We start from the raw sequence: 24,644 nt of genomic DNA on the forward strand, positions 1-24,644 counted from the left end.
GAATAGGCAATGTATTGAGCATGCGTTCTAAGTTATATGCTAGTGCTGTTATTGGAACAGACCACGTTGTGTTCCATTGCGAAAGGTCCGCTGTTGTATTGGAACAGAGCCTATGACACCGGACAATGAGAGTATGCTCGATGCATGACTCCTCCAACCTGAATGACACCTGTCACTGTACTCCAACTGACACCAGCAACTGTGTGTGTATGTGTGTGTGTGTGTGTGTGTGTGTGTGTGTGTGTGTGTGTGTGTGTGTGTTATTTAGCTAGCAGGGGCGTCTAACAGGGAGTCTAATAATATCAGAGTTTACTTGTCCACCACGGGGGTCCTGGGATAACTCATGGTTGGCTTTGGCCTGGCATGGTGCGAGAGTGGCTGAAACAACACCGTCCTGAAAGGCACAGGACACAGGTGGTGGCGAGCTGCTGGTTGATAATCTTTAGGCGGGGGAATCAAAGAAAAGTGATAGCTGAGCAGCGAAGCAGCGAAGCAGCGAAGCACTTCAACAGGCGAGATGGAAGTCCAGGTTATAAGGCTGAGGATATAAGGCTGGAGCTAGGGCCAAACCCAGGAAAGACTGACCCAATGACTTTCAACAACAGACAGACAGACAGACAGACAGACAGACAGACAGACAGACAGACAGACAGACAGACAGACAGACAGACAGACAGACAGACAGACAGACAGACAGACAGACAGACAGACAGACAGACAGACAGACAGACAGACAGACAGACAGACATCTAGATCGGCAGGCAGACAGAACTTTCAAATCAGGCACCACTACAGACAGAACATCCATATGGACAGGCCCACCTGCTGACACCTCACAACCTGCTGACAAGCCCCCCTCACGCCCCACACCTCATAGAGTCAATGGTGTCCAGTTTAGGGGGTACCCTTAGCCTCATGCCTCACGCCTCACCCATCCTTGAGTCAATGAGGGACTTTCACCAAAAAGCACTCTGTCTTTCTCTACTTTCTCTCTCTCTCTCTCTCTCTCTCTCTCTCTCTCTCTCTCTCTCACACACACACACTGGCTGGGGATTGACTGAGACGCTGTGTTTTCTAATGTTGCGATTCACCTCATTTTTCATTCTAGTGTTTTCACCTCTTAGCACATTCACCCTCTCGAAATTTGTCAATAACTGTCAAATTAACCAGAGCACAATTATGTGGCAGCATTCATATCACCATAAAATGGTGTGAAACTAAATGTTATTATTTTCCAAGAATTTAATGGAATTTAATCTGAACAACACCACACATGGTACTGGTTTCCCAGACATAGAATAAGCTTTGTCCCGCACTAAAAGTTATTTCAATGGATTTTCCATTGGCTAGGATTTTTTTGTCAAGGACTAGGCTTAATCTAGTCAACCCTTAGTGTATTTTTAATTATTCTCTCTTGTTTGTCGAGTCCTCCCATTCTATTGTTTCCAGTCCTGACATGTGGAGACATCTTTGATAAGTGTTGCTTTAATGTTCTTTTAAATGTTGCCTACATGTTGCCACCCGAGCGGATCTGACCATACAGAGTATAGATTTCAGATGGAAATCAACCGCAACCCAACCATCTGCTCAGGTGGTCTTCATTATTTACTGTACTTGTTTCCCACTCTGACAGCGGTCATTACTTTAGAGCGAGATGGATGTCTCACATGTTTAACCAAAGTAAGCTGCGGCGAAGCCCAAGCCGCCCCCCTGAGCTGTGAATGTCCCTGTCAGTCAGTCAGAAGGCAGGCGACCTTAATGACTCAGTTAACACACACGGACACGGACACACATTGGCATGAACGCACACACACACACACACACACACACACACACACACACACACACACACACACACACACACACACACACACACACACACACACACACACACACACACACACACACACACACACACACACACACGGCTAATACACCACCTATTAATCCTCCCATTCCATGATCACTGGCCAACACCCAGGCCTGCCACTGCCTCTGGATGAGATATTAATAACAGGATTGCTGGAGTATTCCACTGCTTGCTCATCCCAAAGTCTAACATTTGGCATTTGGTCATTTTTGGGTTGTTTAAACAGTTTGTTTGTCTGGTTGTATAGATGTTGGATAACAACCATATTACAACCTGTGTTTTTTTCCATGACGGCAATCAAGTCAGGGATTTTTTGGTGTGTTTTTCTTTTTTACAATGAAGTATTTTAGAGCATGTCGTCATCAGATAGATGTGCAGAATATAATATTAATTTTAAATAGGGAAATTTGATTTCCAATTTGATTAATTTGCAACAAAATACAACAAAGTACAAACATACATGACAAGACAAAGGCAAGACTGTAAGTAGGTGGTAGTACCTACAGTATACAGTACAGTTATTGTTTGTGTATCAATTGACACCCTCCCCAATGTGCTGTCAGACAATGAGTTGACCTACTCCTGTGTGTGAAACAGTGAAACAGAGGCTTTACTTCTGATTAGGAGGGAAGAATTACAACTCAGCATTTCTTCTGACCTTGAGGTTTGAGAACTTCTGAACCTACCTGGGAGGTGTGTCTTTCACCTCTGCTAGGCAATTAGTGCTAGTACTTCAGTATCCCCTGTTTTTTTTCAGAAGCATCTGTAAGCGGCAGTATTGTCAAGTGGCACTGCCGAGTTGCTCTGCAGCGTTATTGGTGGAAGGAAAGAGGAAGGCTCCACTCTCTCACTTGAGTATCTTACCTAGTTACTTTCAGATGATCTCATTTTGCTCTTTTGTAGCTTTGCCAAGTATGTGTGTGTTTTCTATCCTAGTTCGCTCCTCTCCCTGAAGGTTTTACAGACGCTCTCCACCTCGTTGCTGCAACCCATCTAATTTAGTGTACCCTGCGTGCACAACCCATGTGGAATCCCTAGTCTCCGGCAACATTTGGAACTGACGAATTGCGGTCATTAAAGCTGAGTTAATCTCAGCCTACAGTATATTGTTCTTCAGTCTCTACACTTTTTGGACCTGACAGAGACATGGATTTCCCCAGAGAACACTGCAACTCCAGCTGCTCTCTCATCATTTGACTGTGTGTTCTCTCATAGCCCGAGAGCATCTGGTCGTTGCAGTGGTGGCACAGGTCTACTCATTTGTGGAGATTTTCTATTTTCCCCCTCTCTCATCTCCTAATTGGAATTCCATACAGCCACTGTCACATGTCCACTCAAGCTTAACATTGTTGTCATGTATCGTCCACTAGGTGCCCTTGAAGAATTCCGCAATGAGCTTGACACCTCGATAAGCTCATTTCCCGACACTGGCTCACCACTCATCGTACTGGGTGACTTTGACCTCCCAACACCTGACTTCAATTCATTTCCTTCCACCTCTTTCTACTCCTTTTCCTCTTTTGACCTCACCCTTTCTCAGTCACCTCCCACTCACAAGGCAGGCAATATGCTGGACATCATCTTCACTAGAGGCTGTTCACTTACTAATCTCACTGCAACCCATCTCCATGTCTCTAATCAGTACGTTGTTTACTTTTCTCTCATCTCTCCTCCAACCCTACCCACTCAGCTCCTACCCAGATGGTCATGCGCCTCCGCAATATTCACTCTCCCTCTCCCAGGACTCTCTCCTCTTCTATCCTATCCCCTTTCCTTTCTGCTAAATCCTTCTCTTTTTTTGTCTTTTGACTACCTTTTCGACCCTATTCTCCTCCCTTTCCGCATCAACTGACTCTCACTGTCCCCTTTCCTCCTAGCTGGCTCAACCTTCCCTTCCCACTCCGTATCTGACTGTGTGCTAACAGAATAGGGCTGTGGGCAGCTGAATGGAAACGGAGGAAAACTAAACGTCCGGAGGACCTATCATCCTTCCACTCCCTCCTCTCTGCCTTCTCTTCCTCTGTATCTGCTGCTAAAGCCCCTTTCTATCACTCTTAATTTCAAGCTTCTCCCTCCAAACTCTATTCCACTTTGTCCTCCAGCCTTAATCCTCCAGCTCTTTCCCTTCCCTCCTCCTTCTCTGACACTGATGACATCTGCTCCTCATTCACTCAGTCTACTGAGCCCACTGATCCCACTCACACAGAATTACCCCATGCCTTGACCTCTTTCTCCCGTCTTTCTCTAGATGAAATCCTGCAACTAGTGATGTCCGGCCGCCCAACAACCTGCCCACTGCACCCCATCTCCTCCTCCCTTCTCTGGAGACCTCTCATTCCTCTCTTCCCTCATCAACTCATCCCTGACCACTGGCTTTGTCCCCTCTGACTTCAAGATGGCCAGAGTCACTCCCTTCCTTATTAAGAAACCAACACTCGACTCCTCTGACATCAACCGCTGCAGACTGATATCCCCTCTTTTTTTTCTTTCTAAAACACTTGAGTGTGCTGTCTCTGACCAACTCTCTCATTATCTCTCTCAGAACCATCTTCTTGACCCTAACCAGTCAGGCTTCAAGGCGACTCAGAGGCTGTCCGCTCTGCCAACGCTGACTTTCTCTCCTCTGTTCTCATCTTCCTAGATCTATCTGCTGCCTTCTACACCGTGAACCATCAGATCCTGCTCTCCACCCTCTCAGGGATGGGCGTCTCAGGCTCTGCACACTCCTGGATTGCATCCTACCTGGCAGGTTTCTCCTACCAGGTGACGTGGAGAGGATCTGTGTCTGCACCACGTGCTCTCACTACTGGTGTCCCCCAGGGCTCGGTTCTAGGCCTTCTCTATACACCAAGTCTCTTGGCTCTGTCATACTCCTCACATGGCACTCAACTACTCAGGTGGTGACACTCATCCCTGCATGCGTGGCAAACATCTCAGCTTTGATGTCGGCCCACCACTTCAAGCTCAATCTTGACAAAATGGAGCTGCACTTGGAGGCCTGCCCTTTCCAAGACCTCTGCATCATGGTTGACAACTCCACGGTCTTCCCCTCCCAGAGTGCAAAGAACTTTGGCGTGACCCTGGACAACAACCTGTTGTTCTCTCCAAACATCAGAAAAGGGACTTGCTCCTGCAGGTTCATGCTCTACAACAGGTATTCCCAAACTGGGGTACGCGCAATGCTGTCGGGGGTACGCCAAATAAAAATGTGATTCACATTCAAAAAATATATTTACAAAAATTCCAATGGGGCTATACATTCGGGTGAGTTTTTTTCTCTCGCCTGAGTAGCCTCATTTCACAGCCCAAAATAAAATGAAACCATCTACTGTTCAGCAAAAATAAAAACACAAATACAGGTAGCCTCGTCAAATAATTAACATCCAATCACATTAACCGTTACCCTCTCGTGGGAATTCCACTAACGGTCCGTATTTAACCAAACATAGCTGCTGCTCATGTTGGTATCTGTACTGATGGCCATGACAAGGAGACATAGTGGAGTGGTGACGCACGTGCAAGCAGTTACTCCCAACGCCACTTGGGTACACTGCAGCATCCACCGAGAGGCTCTTGCTGCCAAGGTAATGCCTGACAGCTTGAAAGACGTTTTGGACATTACAGTGAAAATGGTTCACTTTGTTAAAGCAAGGTCCCTGAACTCTTGTGTATTTTCTGCACTAGGCAATGATATGGGCAGCGACCATGTCACACTTTTACAACATAAAGAAGTGCGCTGGTTATCAAGGGGCAAATTATTGACCCGTTTTTTTGTATTGAGAGACGAGCTTAAAGTTTTCTTTACTGACCATCCTTTTCACATGATGACAAGTTTCTCACACGACTGGCCTGTCTGGCTAATGTTTTTTCTCGCCTGAATGATCTGAATCTGGGATTACAGGGACTCTCCGCAACTATATTCAATGTGCGGGACAAAATTGAGGCTATGATTAAGAAGTTGGAGCTCCTCTCTGTCTGCATTAACAAGGACAACACACAGGTCTTTCCATCATTGTATGATTTTTTGTGTGCAAATGAACTTTAGCTTATGGACAATGTCAAATGACATAGCGAAGAACCTGAGTGAGTTGGGTGTGCAATTACACAGGACTTTCCCGAAACGGATGACACAAACAACTGGATTTGTTATCCCTTTCATGCCCTGTCTCCAGTCCACTTACCGATATCTGAACAAGAGAGCCTCATCGAAATTGAAATAACCGGTTCTTTGAAAATGTAATTTAATCAGAAGCCAGTGGCAGATTTCTGGATTGGGCTGTGCTCAGAGTATCCTGCCTTGGCAAATCCCGCTGTTAAGACACTGATGCCCTTTGCAACCACGTACCTATGTGTGAGTGGATTCTCGGCCCTCACTAGCATGAAAACTAAATACAGGCACAGACTGTGTGTGGAAAATTATTTAAGACAGACTCTCTCCAATACAACCCAACATTGCAGAGTTATGTGCATCCTTTCAAGCACACCCTTCTCATTAACCTGTGGTGAGTTATTCACAATTTTCGATGAACAAATAAGGTTTTATATGTAAGATGGTTAAATAAAGAGCAAATGTATTGATTATTATTATATTATTATTTGTGCCCTGGTCCTATAAGAGCTCTTTGTCTCTTCTCACGAGCCGGGTTATGACAAAAACTCATTCTTATGTTTAATAAATGTATCGTATAGTCTGTGTGTGGCAATGATGGCAAAAAACAACATTTGAGAGTGCTAGAGGGGGTACGCAGCTGGAGGTTGAATGTTTGAAGGGGTACGGGACTATAAAACATTTGGGAACCACTGCTCTACAACATCCGTAGAGTACGACCTTTCCTCACAACGGAAGCAGGGCAGGTCCTAATCCAGGCTCCTCCTGTCTAGACTACTGCAACTCTCTGTTGGCTGGGCTCTCACCACTTGTGCCATCAAACCCCTGCAACTTATCAAGAATGCCACAGCCTGCCTGGTGTTCAACCTTCCTAATGCTACCCCACTTCTCTGCACACTCCACTGGCTTCCAGTCGAAGCTCGCGTCATCTTCAAGACCCTGGTGCTTGCCTACAGAGCAGCAAGGGGAACTGCCCCTCCTTACCTCCAGGCTATTCTCAAACCTCTGGTCTCTTGGCTCTCCCACTCCTACAGCAGGGCAGGTCCTGCTCAGCCCAGTCAAAGCTCTTCTCTGTCCTGGCACCCCAATAGTGGAACCAGCTTCCCCTTGAAGCTATGACAGTGGAGTCCCTGCTCATCTTACATTTACATTTTAGTCATTTAGCAGACACTCTTATCCAGAGCGACTTACAGTAGTGAATGCATACATTTCATTTCATGCATATTTTTTTTATTTTTTTGTACTGGCCCCCCGTGGGAATCAAACCCACAACCCTGGCATTGCACACACCATGCTGGCGTTGCAAACACCATGCTCTACCAACTGAGCCACAGGGAAGGCATGTGAAAACATCTTCAACTCTACCTCTTTGAAGAGTATCTTAAAGGTGTACTATGCAGAAATCGCTCCACCATTTCCTGGTTGTTCAAATTAGAATACTTTGCCTAATTGCAGTATATGTGACAAAACAAGCAAGTATAGTGTAGTGTAGACCAGGGGTACTCAACTCCTACCTTACGAGGTCCGGAACCTGCTGGTTTTCTGTTCTACCTGATAATTAATTGCACACACCTGGTGTCCCAGGTCCAGAGTTGAGTTTGAGGGGTGTAGAGAATCATTGTACTATCATTGTACTGTGAAATATATTTTTCATAAAAATAATTATGCATTGTCAGCTGTTTGAAGCCGGTGTACAAAACCGAAAGTAAAAGACAAAACAAAATAAATTTAAGAACGGTAAGAATATAAATAGGGCACATGGAACATATCTGCCGCTTCTTAGACTTGCTTTCGATGAGAATAACAGATCTATAACTCATATTTCTATGTGAATTTGGTCGGGTCACAGTTGTCTTTTCCTACTAGCACTGCAGATAAATACTTTGTTGAGGGAAAATATACTTAATACAATTGTGATGTGTTGCTGTCTCACCTAGCTATTTTAAGATGAATGCACTAATTGTATGTCTCTGTGGATAAGAGTGTCTGCTAAATGACTCAAATGTAAAATGGACTTATTTTAGACAAACACACTGCTTAAAGGGACACTTCACCCAAATTACAATCCATGGACAAGGTGTGACAGCAATCCATGCTTTGTTTGTTTTTTCACGGTTCTTGTCCAAATCAGCCTAAAGTATCTCAAATTGATTGTGAAGTTACTTATAGATGATTTGGACATGAAACTTGAAAAATGCTAATATCGGTACTATTCACTTGTATTGGATTTGTGTCACAAATTAGCATTTGGAATCGGTGGCCAGGCGAACAAAACCAAAGTATGGATAGTTGACATACCTTGTCAATAGACTGCTTATATGGTATTTGGGTGAACTATCCCTTTAAGTATTACAGTGCGAGCTCATTTTGTAAAAAACAAAAAACACATAAACAATCAACAATGAAGCAACATGTTGGCAAGAACACCAAGGACACATTTGAATAATCAAACAGTGCCACTGATTATAAACGCACACACAAGCTGCGTCTGTGGCCAATTCTGAGAGACTCTGACTTCTAAAATCAATGACCCTTACATGACCCCTGTGCCCCCCCTCCTTTCAAACCTCTTTATTTCTTAATTTACTCTCATTTCTCATCTTTTTCTCTCTTCCCCTCTTGTCTTCCCCTGTGGTCGGAGCGAGGGAGTTGATTAGACAGAGGGTTCAGTTCGGGTACAGTTGTCTTGCCCAGATGAGTAATCTGTCACAACGTTGAACTGGGAGGGTCACCAGTCATCGATGATAGCTTTTAGTCTTCACCCCCTTGTTAATTAAGCATGTAATGGTTTCGGCGAGGCTCAGGGTGTGTGTGAACGCATCTGTGTGTATGCTTTTGTGTGTGTGTGTGTGCGTGTACGTGTGTGTGTGTGTGTGTGTACATTTTAAGTGAAGGGAGCTAGATTAAAGACATGCTGTAACCCTATAAAATCAAATCAAATTTGATCTGTCACATGCTTCATAAACAAGAGGTGTAGTCTAACAGTGAAATGCTTACGGGCCCTTCCCAACAACGCAGAGAGATAAAAACCCAGAAATAATAGAAAAATAATAACACAAGGAATAAATACACAATGAGTAACGATAACTTGGCAATATACACATGGAACCATTGCAGGGGTATGAGGTAATTGAGGTAGATATGTACAGTTAGGAAGTTCACATCACTTAGGTTGGAGTAATTAAAACACGTTTTTCAACTACTCCACACATTTCTTGTTAACAAACTAGAGTTTTGGCAAATCAACTTTGTGCATGACACAAGTAACTTTTCCAACAATTGTTTACGGACAGATTATTTCACTTATAATTCACTGTATCACAATTCCAGTGGGTCAGAAGTTTACATACACTAAATTGACTGTGCCTTTAAACAGATTGGAAAATTCCAGAAAATTATGTCATGGCTTTAGAAGCTTCTGATAGGCTAATTGACATCATTTGAGTCAGTGGGAGGTGTACTTGTGGATGCATTTCAAGGCCTACCTTCAAACTCAGTGCCTCTTTGCTTGACATCATGGGAAAATCAAATGAAATCAGCCAAGACCTCAGAAAACTAATTGTTGGCCTCCACAAGTCTGGTTCATCCTTGGGAGAAATTTCCAAATGCCTGAAGGTACCACGTTCATCTGTACAAACAATAGTACGCAAGTATAAACACCATGGGACTACGCAGCCGTCATACCACTCAGGAAGGAGACGCACTCTGTATCCTAGAGATGAATGTACTTTGGTGTGAAAAGTGCAAATCAATCCGAGAACAACAGCAAAGGACCTGGTGAAGATTCTGGAGGAAACAGGTACAAAAGTATCTATATCCACAGTAAAATGAGTCCTATGTCGACATAACCTGAAAGGCCGCTCAGCAAAGAAGAAGCCACTGCTCCAAATCGCCATTAAAAAGCCAGACTACGGTTTGCAACTGCACATGGGGACAAAGATCATACTTTTTTGAGAAATGTCCTCTGGTCTGATGAAACAAAAATAGAACTGTTTGGCCATAATGACCATCATTATGTTTGGAGGAAAAAGGGGGAGGCTTGCAAGCCAAAGAACACCATCCCAACCATGAAGCACGGGGGTGGCAGCATCATGTTGTGGGGGTGCTTGGCTGCAGGAGGGACTGGTGCACTTCACAAAATAGATGGCATCATGAGGCAGGCAAATTATGTGGATATATTGAAGCAACATCTCAAGACATCAGTCAGGAAGTTAAAGCTTGGTCGTACATGGGTCTTCCAAATGGTCAATGACCCCAAGCATACTTCCAAAGTTGTGGCAAAATGCTTAAGGACAACAAAGTAAAGGTATAGGAGTGGCCATCACAAAGCCCTGACCTCAACCCTATAGAAAAAGTGTGTCTGAGCAAGGAGGCCTACAAACCTGACTCAGTTACACCAGCTCTGTCAAGAGGAATGGGCCAAAATTCACCCAACTTATCGTGGGAAGCTTGTGGAAGGCTACCTGAAACGTTTGACCCAAGTTAAACAATTTATAGGCAATGCTACCAAATACTAATTGAGTGTAAACTGCTGACCCACTGGGAATGTGATGAAAGAAATAAAAGATGAAAGAAATAATTCTCTCTACTATTATTCTGACATTTCACATTCTTAAAATAAAGTGGTGATCCTAACTGACCTAAGACAGGGAATTTTTACTAGGATTAAATGTCAGGAAATGTGAAAAACTGAGTTTAAATGTATTCGGCTAAGGTTTATGTAAACTTCCGACTTCAACTGTACATATATGTAGGGGTAAAGTGACTAGGCAACAGGATAGATAATAAACAGTAACTGCAGCATATGTATTTGATGATTCAAAATAATTAGTGCAAAAAGGGTCAATGCTGATAGTCCTGGTAACTATTGGTTAAGTGAACAAAAATATAAACCAACATGTAAAGTGTTGGTCCCATGTTTCATGAGCTGAAAATAAAGATCCCAAAAATATTCCATACTCACAAAAATATTATTTCTCTGAAATTCTGTCCACAAATTGGTTTACGTCCCTGTTAGTAAGCATTTCTCCTTGCCAAGATCATTACACAGGTGCACCTTGTACTGGGGACAATAAAAGGCCACTCTAAAATGTGCAGTTCTGCCATAAAACACAATGCCACAGATTTTTGAGGGAGCGTGCAATTGGCATGCCGGCTGCAGGAATGTCCACCAGAAATGTTCCCAGAGAATTTAGTGTTAATTTCTCCACCATAAGCAGCCTCCAGAGAATTTGGCAGTTCGTCCAACCAGCCTTACAACCACAGACCACGTGTAGCCACGCTAGCCCAGGACCTCCACATCAGGCTTCTTCACGTGTGGGATCGTCTGAGATCAGCCACCAGTACAACTGATGAAAATGAGGAATATTTATGTTGGCCATAAAGCCCTTTTGTGGGGAAAAACTCATTCTTATTAGCTTGGCCTGGCTCCCCAGTGGGTGGGCCTATGCCCTTCTAGCCCCACCCATGTCTGCGCCCCTGCCCACTCATGAAATCCATAGATTAGGACCTAATGAATTTATTTCAATTGACTGATTTCCTTATATGAACTTTAACTCAGTAAAACCATATAAATTGTTGCATGTTGGATTTATTTTTTTGTTCAGTATATTTAACTAACTATTTAGCATTCTTATGGATTGGGGGTAGAACCTGTTCAGGGTCCTATTGGTTCAAGCCTTGGTGCATCGGGACTGTTTGCCATACCGTAGCAAAGAGAACAGTGTATGACTTGGGTGGCTTTTTAAGGCTTTCTCTGAGACCGCCTGGTATAGAGGTGCTGGATGGCAGGGAGCTCGGCCCCAGTGATGTACCGGACCATACGCACTACCCTCTGTAGTTCTTTGCGGTCAGATGTCAAGCAGTTGCCATATCAAGTGGTCATGCAGCCAGTCAAGATGCTCTCAATGGTGCAGCTGTATAACATTTTGAGGATCTGGGGGCCCATGCTGAATCCTTTCAGTCTCCTGAGGGGGAAGAGGCGTTGTCGTGCCTTCTTCACGACTGTGTTGATGTGTGTGGACTGTGATAATTCCTTAGTGATATGGACAGTGAGGAACTTGAAGCTTTTGATAGGGAGTTAAAGGGATACTGTGAGATTCTGGCATTTAGAGATTCTGTTAGATTCTGTGAGATTTTATGTGACTGCGTGCAGTATGAAGGAAGTTAGCTGTAGTTTCGCGAGCCAATATTATCTAGCGTTAGCACAATGACTGGAAGTCTACTGGTACAGTAGCATTGCGGTAGCATTGCTCTTTAAAGTCTCAATAATAACTAACTGATGATAAAGAAGCCGTCAGCTATTACGCCGGCACAATTGCTTAAGAATGATCCCCTTTCCCCCTTATCACGGTGACTATGGAATCAATTGAACAAAGCCTGTATTTTGTAGGATGACTTACAGCCATGAAAGGCTCAGTGTTTCTTCCAGTGACTGGCTCCTTTGCAAACTGAGCATCAAGGTTAGAGGTGCATGACACACAATCATGATGAAGAATAACTCCGCTGTCAGCCTCTGTTGACCGTGGTACGTGAGTGTGAGAATGTCATGCTTGACAGGCACATACACCCGACGTCTCTGTCCATTTATGTGAGCTGGAGTGCTTTACCCTGTTTAAATCCTAGAATGAATCCTCAATTGTGCAGTAACACTACAGAAAAACAACTAATGTTTCTTATCTACCAACATTCTTTCCTCACATCTCCCGATGAACTGTTTATATGTATTTATACAACGAGTGGGTCTAATCCTGAATGCTGATTGGTTAAAGCCGCATTCCAGCCAGTGTCTATTCCACAAGTTACCTCCGGCTAAATCTATGACGTTAAAATGCCCCCCCCCCCCCCCAGGCTACCATACGATGGTGAGACGTGAACGTGTGGGTCTGAAGACGAGTCATGCCACAGCATCCAGTCAGTCCCTTCAGGGTTATGGCTTTTCTTACATCCTAGTACATGTTGTGATTTTTTTTATAGGAAACATAAACAAATCATGCTGACAGCATCAGCCTGTAAAGTGAGAGATTCTTCTCCCTGCTTCGGTTGAATAGGCTGGATAGAGGCTCTGACTGAGCCCTTATCCTCTGGCACCGCTGGTACACTGCTCCTCCATGTGTTGCTCTTTATTTCTGATTTCCCAAAGCAATACCAGGTCAGTCCCCAGTCCCAGGATAGATGGGTTTAGGGTGGAATTGGGGGGCAGAGAGTGGTGGGCTTGACCCCAGCGCTGAAGGTGCCAGGTCTCCCTTGAAAAAGCGATATTTTGACCTCAATGGGATAGGTAAAATAATGATTAGGTTAAGTTATGATTTATTGGGGTTTTCCTGGGTTATGGCACAATAGCTGTGGTGTGTTCAATGAGGTGAAATGTTCATAACATTTCAGACAGAAATATCGCTGACATGATTCCTAATTCTACTCAGCAGACAATTACATTTGTTCTTTACAATATATTTCTATCTGCATGTTGTGCCTTACTGAATAACCTACTGTTTTCATCCCATAGGTTTCAATGCCAGGGAACCTGACCAGGACTTAGGTCTTTAGCTCACTTTTGTCAATCATACCAGAAAAAGAAAACATCAGTGACAGTGACGTCATTTTGATTATGATCAGAAGTATAGAAATGTAAAAAATGAGTGTTGTATTTCAGAGCGAAGAAATAGGCACTGGGGATCTCTACTTTAAATTATTTCTTGATAGGCTCTTTGCTTTCACTCTTTATTTCCCTCCTGTCTCTTTATCTGCCCATCATATATAAGTCATAATTCCTCATGTCTCTTTATCTGCCCCATAACGAAACCATAAAGCTGAAAGTGGCAAAGTCCTATTTTGCAATGTGTTTTACAATGCAAAGAAGCATCCTAGTGATATTCTCTGCTCTTGCCCAGTTGTTTTTGTTTGTGTGTGTGTGGTGTGTGTGTGTGTGTGTGTGTGTGTGTGTGTGTGTGTGTGTGTGTGTGTGTGTGTGTGTGTGTGTGTGTGTGTGTGAGAGAGAGAGAGAGAGAAATAGAATGTGTGTGTGTGTATGTTTGTGTGTAGTGAGCAAGCTGTTCTAAATCATCGACATCTGTCCCAGAAGTTACGTGCTCCTATCCTCAGGTAAACCCTGTATTTCCCCCATATCCCTTTTGTTCGGACTTCTCTTTAGACGCATGCGCTCATGTGCTGCAGCTGAAGGACCCGAGCGGGGCAGGCAGCGAGCCTTTGAAATGAATCCAAGGCCCATTTAACTTGTTCAATGCCCCTGGTGACTTATATAGTGCACTCCAGTGGATCAACCCTATTTTGGGAAGGAATTGTATTTGCCTAAATGGACTCTCAGTCAAGCTGGCCGAGCTGGCCTTTACATTCAATTAACTCCAGCTATAGTGACTACAGGGTGCTAGACTACAGGGTGTTAGAGTACAGGTCACTAGACTACAGGTTGATGGACTACAGGTCACTAGACTAGTGTGTTGGACTACAGTGCGCTAGACGACAGGTCACTAGACTACAGGTCACTAGACTACAGGTCACTAGACTACAGGTCACTAGACTACAGTGTGTGACTACAGGTCACTACACTACAAGTTGGCAGACTACAGGTCACTAGACTACAGGTCACTAGGATACAGGTCACTAGACTACAGTGTGTGACTACAGGTCACTACACTACAAGTTGGCAGACTACAGGTCACTAGACTACAGGGTGCTAGACTACAGAGTGCTAGACTACAGGGTGCTAGACTACAGTGTGGTAGACTACAGGTCACTACACTACAAGTTGGCAGACTACAGGTCACTAGACTACAGGTCACCAGACTACAGGTCACTTGACTACAGGGTGTCAGACTACAGGGTGTTAGACTACAGGGTGTTAGACTACAGGGTGTTAGACTACAGGGTGTTAGACTACAGGGTGCTAGACTACAGGGTGTTAGACTATAGGGTGTTAGACTATAGGGTGCTAGACTACAGGGTGCTAGACTACAGGGTGCTAGACTACAGGGTGTTAGACTACAGGGTGTTAGACTACAGGTCATTAGACTACATTGTGTTAGACTACAGGGTACTAGACTACAGGGTGCTAGACAACAGGGTGTTAGACTACATGGTGCTAGACTACATGGTGCTAGACTACAGGGTGATAGACTACAGTGTGTTAGACTACAGTGTGTTAGACTACATGGTGTTAGACTACAGGGTGCTAGACTATAGGTCACTAGACTACAGGGTGTTAGACTACAGGGTGTTAGACTATAGGTCACTAGACTACAGGGTGTTAGACTACAGGGTGCTAGACTACAGGGTGTTAGACTATAGGTCACTAGACTACAGGGTGTTAGACTACATGGTGCTAGACTACAGGGTGCTAGACTACAGGGTGTTAGACTACAGGGTGCTAGACTACAGGGTGCTAGACTACAGGGTGCTAGACTACAGGGTGTTAGACTACAGGGTGCTAGACTACAGGGTGTTAGACTACAGGGTGTTAGACTACAGGGTGTTAGACTACAGGGTGCTAGACTATAGGTCACTAGACTACAGGGTGTTAGACTACAGGGTGCTAGACTAGATGTCACTAGACTACAGGTTTTTAGACTACAGGGTGTTAGACTACAGGGTACTAGACTACATGGTGTTAGACTACATGGTGTTAGACTACATTGTGTTAGACTACATTGTGTTAGACTACATTGTGTTAGACTATAGGGTGTTAGACTACAGGGTGTTAGACTACAGGGTGTTAGACTACAGGGTGTTAGACTACAGGCTGTTAGACTACAGGGTGTTAGACTACAGGGTGCTAGACTACAGGGTGTTAGACTACAGGGTGTTAGACTACAGGCTGTTAGACTACATGGTGTTAGACTACATTATGTTAGACTACATTGTGTTAGACTACAGGGTGTTAGACTACAGGGAGTTAGACTACAGGGTGCTAGACTACAGGGTGCTAGACTACATTGTGCTAGACTACAGGGTGGTAGACTACATGGTGCTAGACTACAGGGTGGTAGACTACAGGGTGCTAGATTTCAGGGTGGTAGACTACAGGGTGCTAGACTACAGGGTGCTAGACTATAGGTCACTAGACTATAGGTCACTAGACTACAGGGTGCTAGACTACAGGGTGGTAGACTACAGGGTGCTAGACTACAGTGTGTTAGACTACATTGTGCTAGACTACAGGGTGTTAGACTACATGGTGCTAGACTATTGTTCACTAGACTACAGGGTGCTAGACTGCATTGTGCTAGACTACAGGGTGTTAGACTACAGGGTGTTAGACTACAGTGTGTTAGACTACAGGGTGTTAGAGTACAGGGTGTTAGACTACAGGGTGCTAGACTATAGGTCACTAGACTACAGGGTGTTAGACTACAGGGTGCTAGACTATAGGTCACTAGACTACAGGTTTTTAGACTACAGGGTGTTAGACTACATGGTGTTAGACTACATGGTGTTAGACTACATTGTGTTAGACTACAGGCTGTTAGACTACAGGGTGTTAGACTACAGGGTGCTAGACTACAGGGTGCTAGACAACAGGGTGTTAGACTACAGGGTGCTAGACTACAGGGTGCTAGACTATAGGTCACTAGACTATAGGTCACTATAGTCTTGACTACATTGTGCTAGACTATAGGTCGCTAGACTATAGGTCGCTAGACTACAGGGTGGTAGACTACAGGGTGCTAGACTACAGTGTGTTAGACTACATTGTGCTAGACTACAGGGTGTTAGACTACAGGGTGTTAGACTATAGGTCACTAGAGTACAGGGTGTTAGACTACAGGGTGCTAGACTACATGGTGCTAGACTACAGGGTGCTAGACTATAGGTCACTAGACTACAGGGTGTTAGACTACAGGGTGCTAGACTATAGGTCACTAGACTACAGGTTTTTAGACTACAGGGTGTTAGTCTACATGGTGTTAGACTACATGGTGTTAGACTACATTGTGTTAGACTATAGGGTGCTAGACTACAGGGTGCTAGACTACAGGGTGTTAGACTACATTGTGCTAGACTACAGGGTGTTAGACTACAGGGTGTTAGACTACAGGGTGTTAGACTACAGGGTGCTAGACTATAGGTCACTAGACTACAGGTTTTTAGACTACAGGGTGTTAGTCTACATGGTGTTAGACTACATGGTGTTAGACTACATTGTGTTAGACTACATTGTGTTAGACTACATTGTGTTAGACTACAGGGTGTTAGACTACAGGGTGTTAGACTACATTGTGCTAGACTACAGGCTGTTAGACTACAGGGTGTTAGACTACATTGTGTTAGACTACATTGTGTTAGACAACATTGTGTTAGACTATAGGGTGCTAGACTACAGGGTGCTAGACTACAGGGTGTTAGACTACATTGTGCTAGACTACAGGCTGTTAGACTACAGGGTGTTAGACTACATTGTGTTAGACTACATTGTGTTAGACAACATTGTGTTAGACTATAGGGTGCTAGACTACAGGGTGCTAGACTACAGGGTGTTAGACTACATTGTGCTAGACTACAGGGTGTTAGACTACAGGGTGTTAGACTACAGGGTGCTAGACTACAGGGTGCTAGACTACAGGGTGCTAGACTATAGGGTGCTAGACTATAGGTCACTAGACTATAGGTCACTAGACTACAGGGCGCTAGACTACAGGGTGCTAGACTACAGGGTGGTAGACTACATGGTGTTAGACTACAGGGTGGTAGACTACAGGGTGTTAGACTACAGGGTGTTAGACTACATTGTGCTAGACTACAGGGTGCTAGACTACATTGTGCTAGACTACAGGGTGCTAGACTACAGGGTGTTAGACTACAGGGTGGTAGACTACAGGGTTTTAGACTACAGGGTGTTAGACTACAGGGTGCAAGACTACAGGGTGTTAGACTACAGGTCACTAGACTACAGGGTGTTAGACTACAGGGTGTTAGACTACAGGGTGGTAGACTACAGGGTGTTAGACTACAGGGTGTTAGACTACAGGGTGCTAGACTACAGGGTGTTAGACTACAGGTCACTAGACTACAGGGTGTTAGACTACAGGGTGTTAGACTACAGGTCACTAGACTACAGGTCGCTAGACTACAGGGTGTTAGACTACAGGGTGCTAGACTACAGGGTGCTAGACTACAGGGTGCTAGACTACAGGGTGCTAGACTACAGGGTGTTAGACTACAGGTCACTAGACTACAGGTCACTAGACTACAGGGTGTTAGACTACAGGGTGCTAGACTACAGGGTGCTAGACTTCAGGTCACTACAGTACATGGTGCTAGACTTTATACTTACAGAGCAGAAATAATGACATTTTATAATGCCATAAACAAAGTGTTATACTTACAGGATTCAATCATCTGGACTGACCTCGGGGGCCCTGGCAGTTGCTTCCCAAATAATCAATACAGAGGGGGGGGTGTGTGTGTGTGTGTGTGTGTGTGTGTGTGTGTGTGTGTGTGTGTGTGTGTGTGTGTGTGTGTGTGTGTGTTTTCCTCTGGGTCTGTATGTGTGTGTCACCAGCCATCTTGCTCAAATCAAATGTATTGGAAACATACACATATTTAGCAGATGTTATTGGTCACATAAACATATTTAGCAGATGTTATTGGTCACATAAACATTTAGCAGATGATACTGGTCTCATAAACATATTTAGCAGATGTTATTGGTCTCATACACATTTAGCAGATGTTATTGGTCTCATACACATATTTAGCAGATGTTATTGGTCTCATACACATATTTAGCAGATGTTATTGGTCTCATACACATATTTAGCAGATGTTATTGGTCTCATACACATATTTAGCAGATGTTATTGGTCTCATACACATATTTAGCAGATGTTATTGGTCTCATACACATATTTAGTAGATGTTATTGGTCCCACACACATATCTTGAAGATGTTATTGGTCCCATACACATATTTAGCAGATGTTATTGGTCTCATACACATATTTAGCAGATGTTATTGGTCCCATACACATATTTAGCAGATGTTATTGGTCACATACACATATTTAGCAGATGTTATTGGTCTCATACACATATTTAGCAGATGTTATTGGTCACATACACATATTTAGCAGATGTTATTGGTCACATACACATATTTAGCAGATGTTATTGGTCTCATACACATATTTAGCAGATGTTATTGGTCTCATACACATATTTAGCAGATGTTATTGGTCTCATACACATATTTAGCAGATGTTATTACGGGTATAGCGAAAAGCTTTTAAAAAATAGAAGCTAGAAGCAGAGCTGCCATGTCTGTCGGCGCCATCTTACCTATTACTGTTCTCTGACCGTGTAGCGGGGGAGGGGGGGGGGGGCTATCAGGTCACTGATGTGTTGAGAACGGGGGACAGCTCTGACCACCAGGCCCTAGTGACAGTCAATGGAATTAATACATTAAGGTATTTGGACACACAGCACCACACTATCTGGGTTGTGTTCATTAGGGCACGTTTAAAAAAAAAATGTTTTGGCAACAGTTAAACGAAAAATCAGCATTTGTAATTGGATGAGTCCAAGTTGTCCCTCACTGATTCAGTCTGTTTTCTTCCGTTTTGGTGCCTGGTTCTCCTGTCTGCTTGGCCACACGTTGTGATGTCAGAGTCAGTGATAACCGCATGCACACAATCACACATACAAGGTCAAAACGGCCTATTCCATAGTAGAATTATTACACAAATACCTATAGACAAAAGACAGGAGAAAGTAAATAAGCTGCGCATTTGCTGCTTGTGATGCATGTACAGTGCAGCACAGTGCAGTACAGTGCAGTACAGTGCAATGCAGTACAGTACAGTCATTCTGCATCAGTGGTGATGTGTTATCAGGATATCCAAGTCTGCGGTGCTTATTCTCTTAACTCCATTAGGTGTCTTTTCAGATAGCATCTCTGGGCTCCATAACAACAACGCATTATAAGCAGAGGTGTCCATTGAATTACCCACCATGCTTTCCCATGGATGTACACAGCAAATGCAAACGCAACAACACGTTATTAACTCAAGCGCTCATTGAATTATCTTTATATTTCCCCAAATATCTATAATACAAGCACTGAACATGTTGATTATATTCATGTTACACATGAATCCTGGACTGGTGGTTACTACGATAATTATACAGACGATACATAAGGGGTCAAAAAGGAACATGGGAATAACCCAAGCTTGATGTGAAAACATGGACAGATGAGAGAGGCAGGATTCTGCCAAAGGAAAGGCAGACATGACGTTGGTTAAGATTATGCTGCAAGGGGGTGAAAAGCAACCCAAGCGTACTGCCGTTTTGTTCAGCCCTGCACAATGTCCGTTGCGTCAGGGTCTATACAGTGCAGGCTGCCCGGTTGCGGTGAACAACTAAAACTGTGTGGAAATAAAAGAGGAGATTTCAGATGCATGGTATAATGGCGCAGGGGGCCACACAAAGGCCAAGGAGTCAAACACAGATTGATTTAACCCGTTTATAAAGCTGCAAAACAGGACGGGATACTTCTACCATAAGCTTTAATGCGGGTCAGGCCTGAGATATTGTATAACATGTATAATATCTTGTTGTGTGGTGGACTCTCATTGAAATACTGCATTTGAGGACTATTTTAATTGGAGTATTGACCCAGAAAGTGATTCTGAAGACGAATATTGAGTAACACTTTATGAGCATTTATTTAAGTGATAATGCCAGAGAGTGTGGTGTTTGGAGGATACAGTTGAAGTCGGAAGTTTACATACACCTTATCCAAATACATTTAAACTCAGTTTTTCACAATTCCTGACATTTAATCCTAGTAAAAATTCCCTGTCTTAGGTCAGTTAGCATCACCACTTTATTTTAAGAATGTGAAATGTCAGAATAATAGTAGAGAGAATTATTTATTTCAGCATTTATTTCTTTCATCACATTGCCAGTGGGTCAGAAGTTTACATACGCTCAATTAGTATTTGGTAGCATTGCCTATAAATTGTTTAACTTGGGTCAAACGTTTCGGGTAGCCTTCCACAAGCTTCCCACAATAAGTTGGGTGAATTTTGGCCCATTCCTCTTGACAGAGCTGGTGTAACTGAGTCAAGTTTGTAGGCCTTCTTGCTCGCACATGCTTTTTCAGTACTGCCCACAAATGTTCTATAGGATTGAGGTCAGGGCTTTGTGATGGCCACTCAAATACCTTGACTTTGTTGTCCTTAAACCATTTTGCCACAACTTTGGAAGTATGCTTGGGGTCATTTTCCATTTGGAAGACCCATTTGCGACCAAGTTTTAACTTCCTCACTGATGTCTTGAGATGTTGCTTCAATATATCCACATCATTTTCCTCCCTCATGATGCCATCTATTTTGTGAAGTGCACCAGTCCCTCCTGCAGCAAAGCACCCCCACAACATGATGCTGCCACCCCTGTGCTTCACAGTTGGGATGGTGTTCTTCAGCTTGCAAGCCTCCCCCTTTTCCCTCCTAACATAACAATGGTCATTATGGCCAAACAGTTCTATTTTTGTTTCATCAGATCGGAGGACATTTATCCAAAAAGTACGATCTTTGTCCCCATGTGCAGTTTCAAACCGTAGTCTGGCTTTTTTATGGTGGTTTTGGAGCAGTGGCTTCTTCGTTGCTGAGCGGCCTTTCAGGTTATGTCGATATAGGACTTGTTTTACTGTGGATATAGATACTTTTGTACCTGTTTCCTCCAGCATCTTCACAAAATCCTTTGCTGTTGTTCTGGGATTGATTTGCACTTTTTGCACCAAAGTACGTTAATCTCTAGAAGACAGAACGCGACTCCTTCCTGAGCGGTATGATGACTGCGTGGTCCCATGGTGTTTATACTTGCGTACTATTGTTTGTACAGATGAACGTGGTACCTTCAAGGGTTTGGTAATTACTCCCAAAGATGAACCAGACTTGTGGAGGTCTACAATTTTTGGTCTTGGCTGATTTCTTTAGATTTTCCCATGATGTCAAGCAAAGAGGCACTGAGTTTGAAGGTAGGCCTTGAAATACATCCACAGGTACTCCTCCAATTGACTCAAATGGTGTCAATTACCCTATCAGAAGCTTCTAAAGCCATGACATTATTTTCTGGAATTTCCCAAGCTGTTTAAAGGTACTGTCAAATTAGTGTATGTAAACTTTGACCCACAGGAATTGTGATACTGTGAGTTATAAGTGAAAACAATTGTTGGAAAAATTACTTGTGTCATGCCCAAAGTAGATGTCTTAACGACTTGCCAAAACTATAGTTTGTTAACAAGACATCTGTGGAGTGGTTGAAAAACAAGTTTTAATGACTACAAACTTAGTGTATGTAAACATCTGACTTCAACTGTATATTGGCACAAATGTTGTTGGCAAACCGTGCCAATTTATCCTCTGATCACTGGCTTCGAGGGCATTATCAAGTTTATACAATGGGTTACCAACATATTCAAATCATGATTTACATATTTTCATTAAAAACATTATTTTGATTAATTTATTCATACTATTTCATCCTTCCACAGGATATAGGAATCTAGGGTTCCTACCCAAGCCGGCTGGTTGTTCGTTCTATCAGTTCGGTTGACAGAGACGACTCAGTCGTTCATTCTTTTTTTTCTGTATCTATGGATGCAACCCAGTCGTTCGTTCTAAGTGTTCCATTGTCTTACTGGCTGGCAACGTTAATATCCCTTGCTTGCTAGCTAGCCAACTACGGCTAACTTACAGTCATGCCAAACAGTGCAGCCAGAATAACAGCAAAGTAGCTCATTTGCATTTAAGCTGTTTTCTAGTGACCTTTATTTGGATAAATCCATAACCTTGAGCTAATGATGCGCGATTCCACCTGGCGTAGAAAATGTGCTCTCTCGTCAGGACACTGTTGTTCAGAGGAGCTAGCCAACAACACAGCTAACACAATCCCTTCAAACTGAAGCTGGAAAGACAGTAAACTATCTGCGCTTTGTTTCGTTTGAACTGTTTTCTATTGCTAATTATTTGTATATATCCATAAAAATTATGCTGATTCATGATTTCAACTGGCTGAGAAAAGCTGCCTGCCTGTCTGTCTCATCCCAACTCCCGACATGTTCATTACTATGGGACATCTGGAGATCAAATTTGAATATTGAAACAATGTTGTAAATGTCGGAGAGACAGACGGCAAGGTTTATACAAATCTCCGCTGTTGAAAAGTAAATGTTACTCTCAAAGAAATGTGAGATAATGTCTAGATGCTTTTTATAGTGGAGATCAAGTTTATAAATTGCCTGGCTGGGCTGATGAGACAGTGGATTGCGTAGTCAGATGGAACAGAGTAAATAGGCATTTTAATGTCATAGATTTAGCCGGTGGTAACTTGTGGAATAGACACCGGCTGGAATGTTGTTTTAACCAATCATCATTCAGGATTAGACCCACCCGTTGTATAATAGCGGCCATGTTGTGCATTATACTATTATACATTACATACTGTAGCTCATAAGGCATTATATATGTGTTACACTGCATTTCATGAAGAGGGTACTCATAGGAAATGTCAGTCAGTATTTTTCCATTAAGTTGTCATCTTAAAAGCACAGAATTGACACCAACTACTTATGAATCTGAGGCTGTCCTAATATGGCCATCAGGGGGGGGCTTTTACTGATTGGCTAAGGGGATTATTAGATCTTGTATTTTTCAGTGAGCAGATTGCTACCTGATTGAGGGACTATGTTTTTGGACCTGGGTTGTAAGCCAGACCAGGGTTGCTACTACCCCCCCCCCCCCCCCCCCGTCTGGAATGACACATGGGTGGAGTTTGCAATTGTGACCATTATGTTGGTCTAATGCGCCAGTTACCAGGCAAGCTCAATCAAGCCCAGCTAAAGTATTTGTAGAATGATTTCAAAAGTATGTTGTACACTGGTAAATGGCTCATCAGGTGTTCTTTTGATGTGGACTCTCACAAGTTGAACACCATGAAGAAACGCATGAGTGTGGCATTGCCCGTGCTGAAGAGATAATGGGGGTGGATGGGAGGCTATATCAATGACAACCCCCCCCCCCCCCCAAGCTTTGCTTATACAGTACTATAGCAACCAAATAGGACCTTAGGTTAACTCAGGTCTGCTTTCAGGATTGATAACCCTCCCATGTGTGACTGCCCTGTTGATTAACCTTTTACGTCTCCCGATCTCTCTCTATCTCTCCCTCCATACTCTCTCTCTTTCCCTCCCCTCCTGGTAGCTGGTGAAGTCATCCCTAGGACAGGAGACTCAGGATGAGAAGATGGCCACCCTGCTGCTACCACCGGGTCCTGACAGCTTGCACCGGTTTACCCGGGAGTCCCTGGCTGCCGTGGAGCAGCGGATCGCCGAGGAAGAGGCCCGGCGCACCAAGCACTACCAGGAGGACCTGGGAGATGTGGAGCTGCCCAGGCCCCGGGCCGACCTGGAGGCCGGCAAACAGCTGCCACGCATCTTCGGCGACATCCCCAACGGCCTGGTGGGCGTCCCACTGGAGGACTTCGACCCGTTCTATTTCATGAACCAGAGAGTGAGAAGGGGGTGGGAGGGGTACTTGAGGGGGGCTGTGTGTGGGTGTGCGGGTGTGTCAGTGTGTGTGTGTCTTGAGTGTCCTTACACTTATGTGCTTGGATGCCTGAGAATATCAAATTTGTATCCAAGTGTGTGTC

The 24,644-nt window shown here is 43.7% G+C and overlaps 1 protein-coding gene across 1 annotated transcript in view; it reads left to right on the plus strand.

Annotated features, from left to right (window-relative positions):
- LOC106579582 (sodium channel protein type 3 subunit alpha) overlaps nucleotides 1-24,644 on the plus strand; it is a 190,486-nt gene that overhangs the window by 16,235 nt on the left and 149,607 nt on the right. The window contains exon 2 of the mRNA XM_082965985.1: nucleotides 24,197-24,505. Within this exon, the coding sequence (XP_082822111.1) occupies nucleotides 24,239-24,505 (267 nt within the window). The 5' untranslated portion in view covers nucleotides 24,197-24,238. The remainder of the gene's footprint in view (nucleotides 1-24,196; nucleotides 24,506-24,644) is intronic.

Source organism: Salmo salar, chromosome 19 (assembly GCF_965601325.2).
Source record: "Salmo salar chromosome 19, fSalSal1, whole genome shotgun sequence".
NCBI classification, from domain to species: Eukaryota; Metazoa; Chordata; class Actinopteri; order Salmoniformes; family Salmonidae; genus Salmo; species Salmo salar.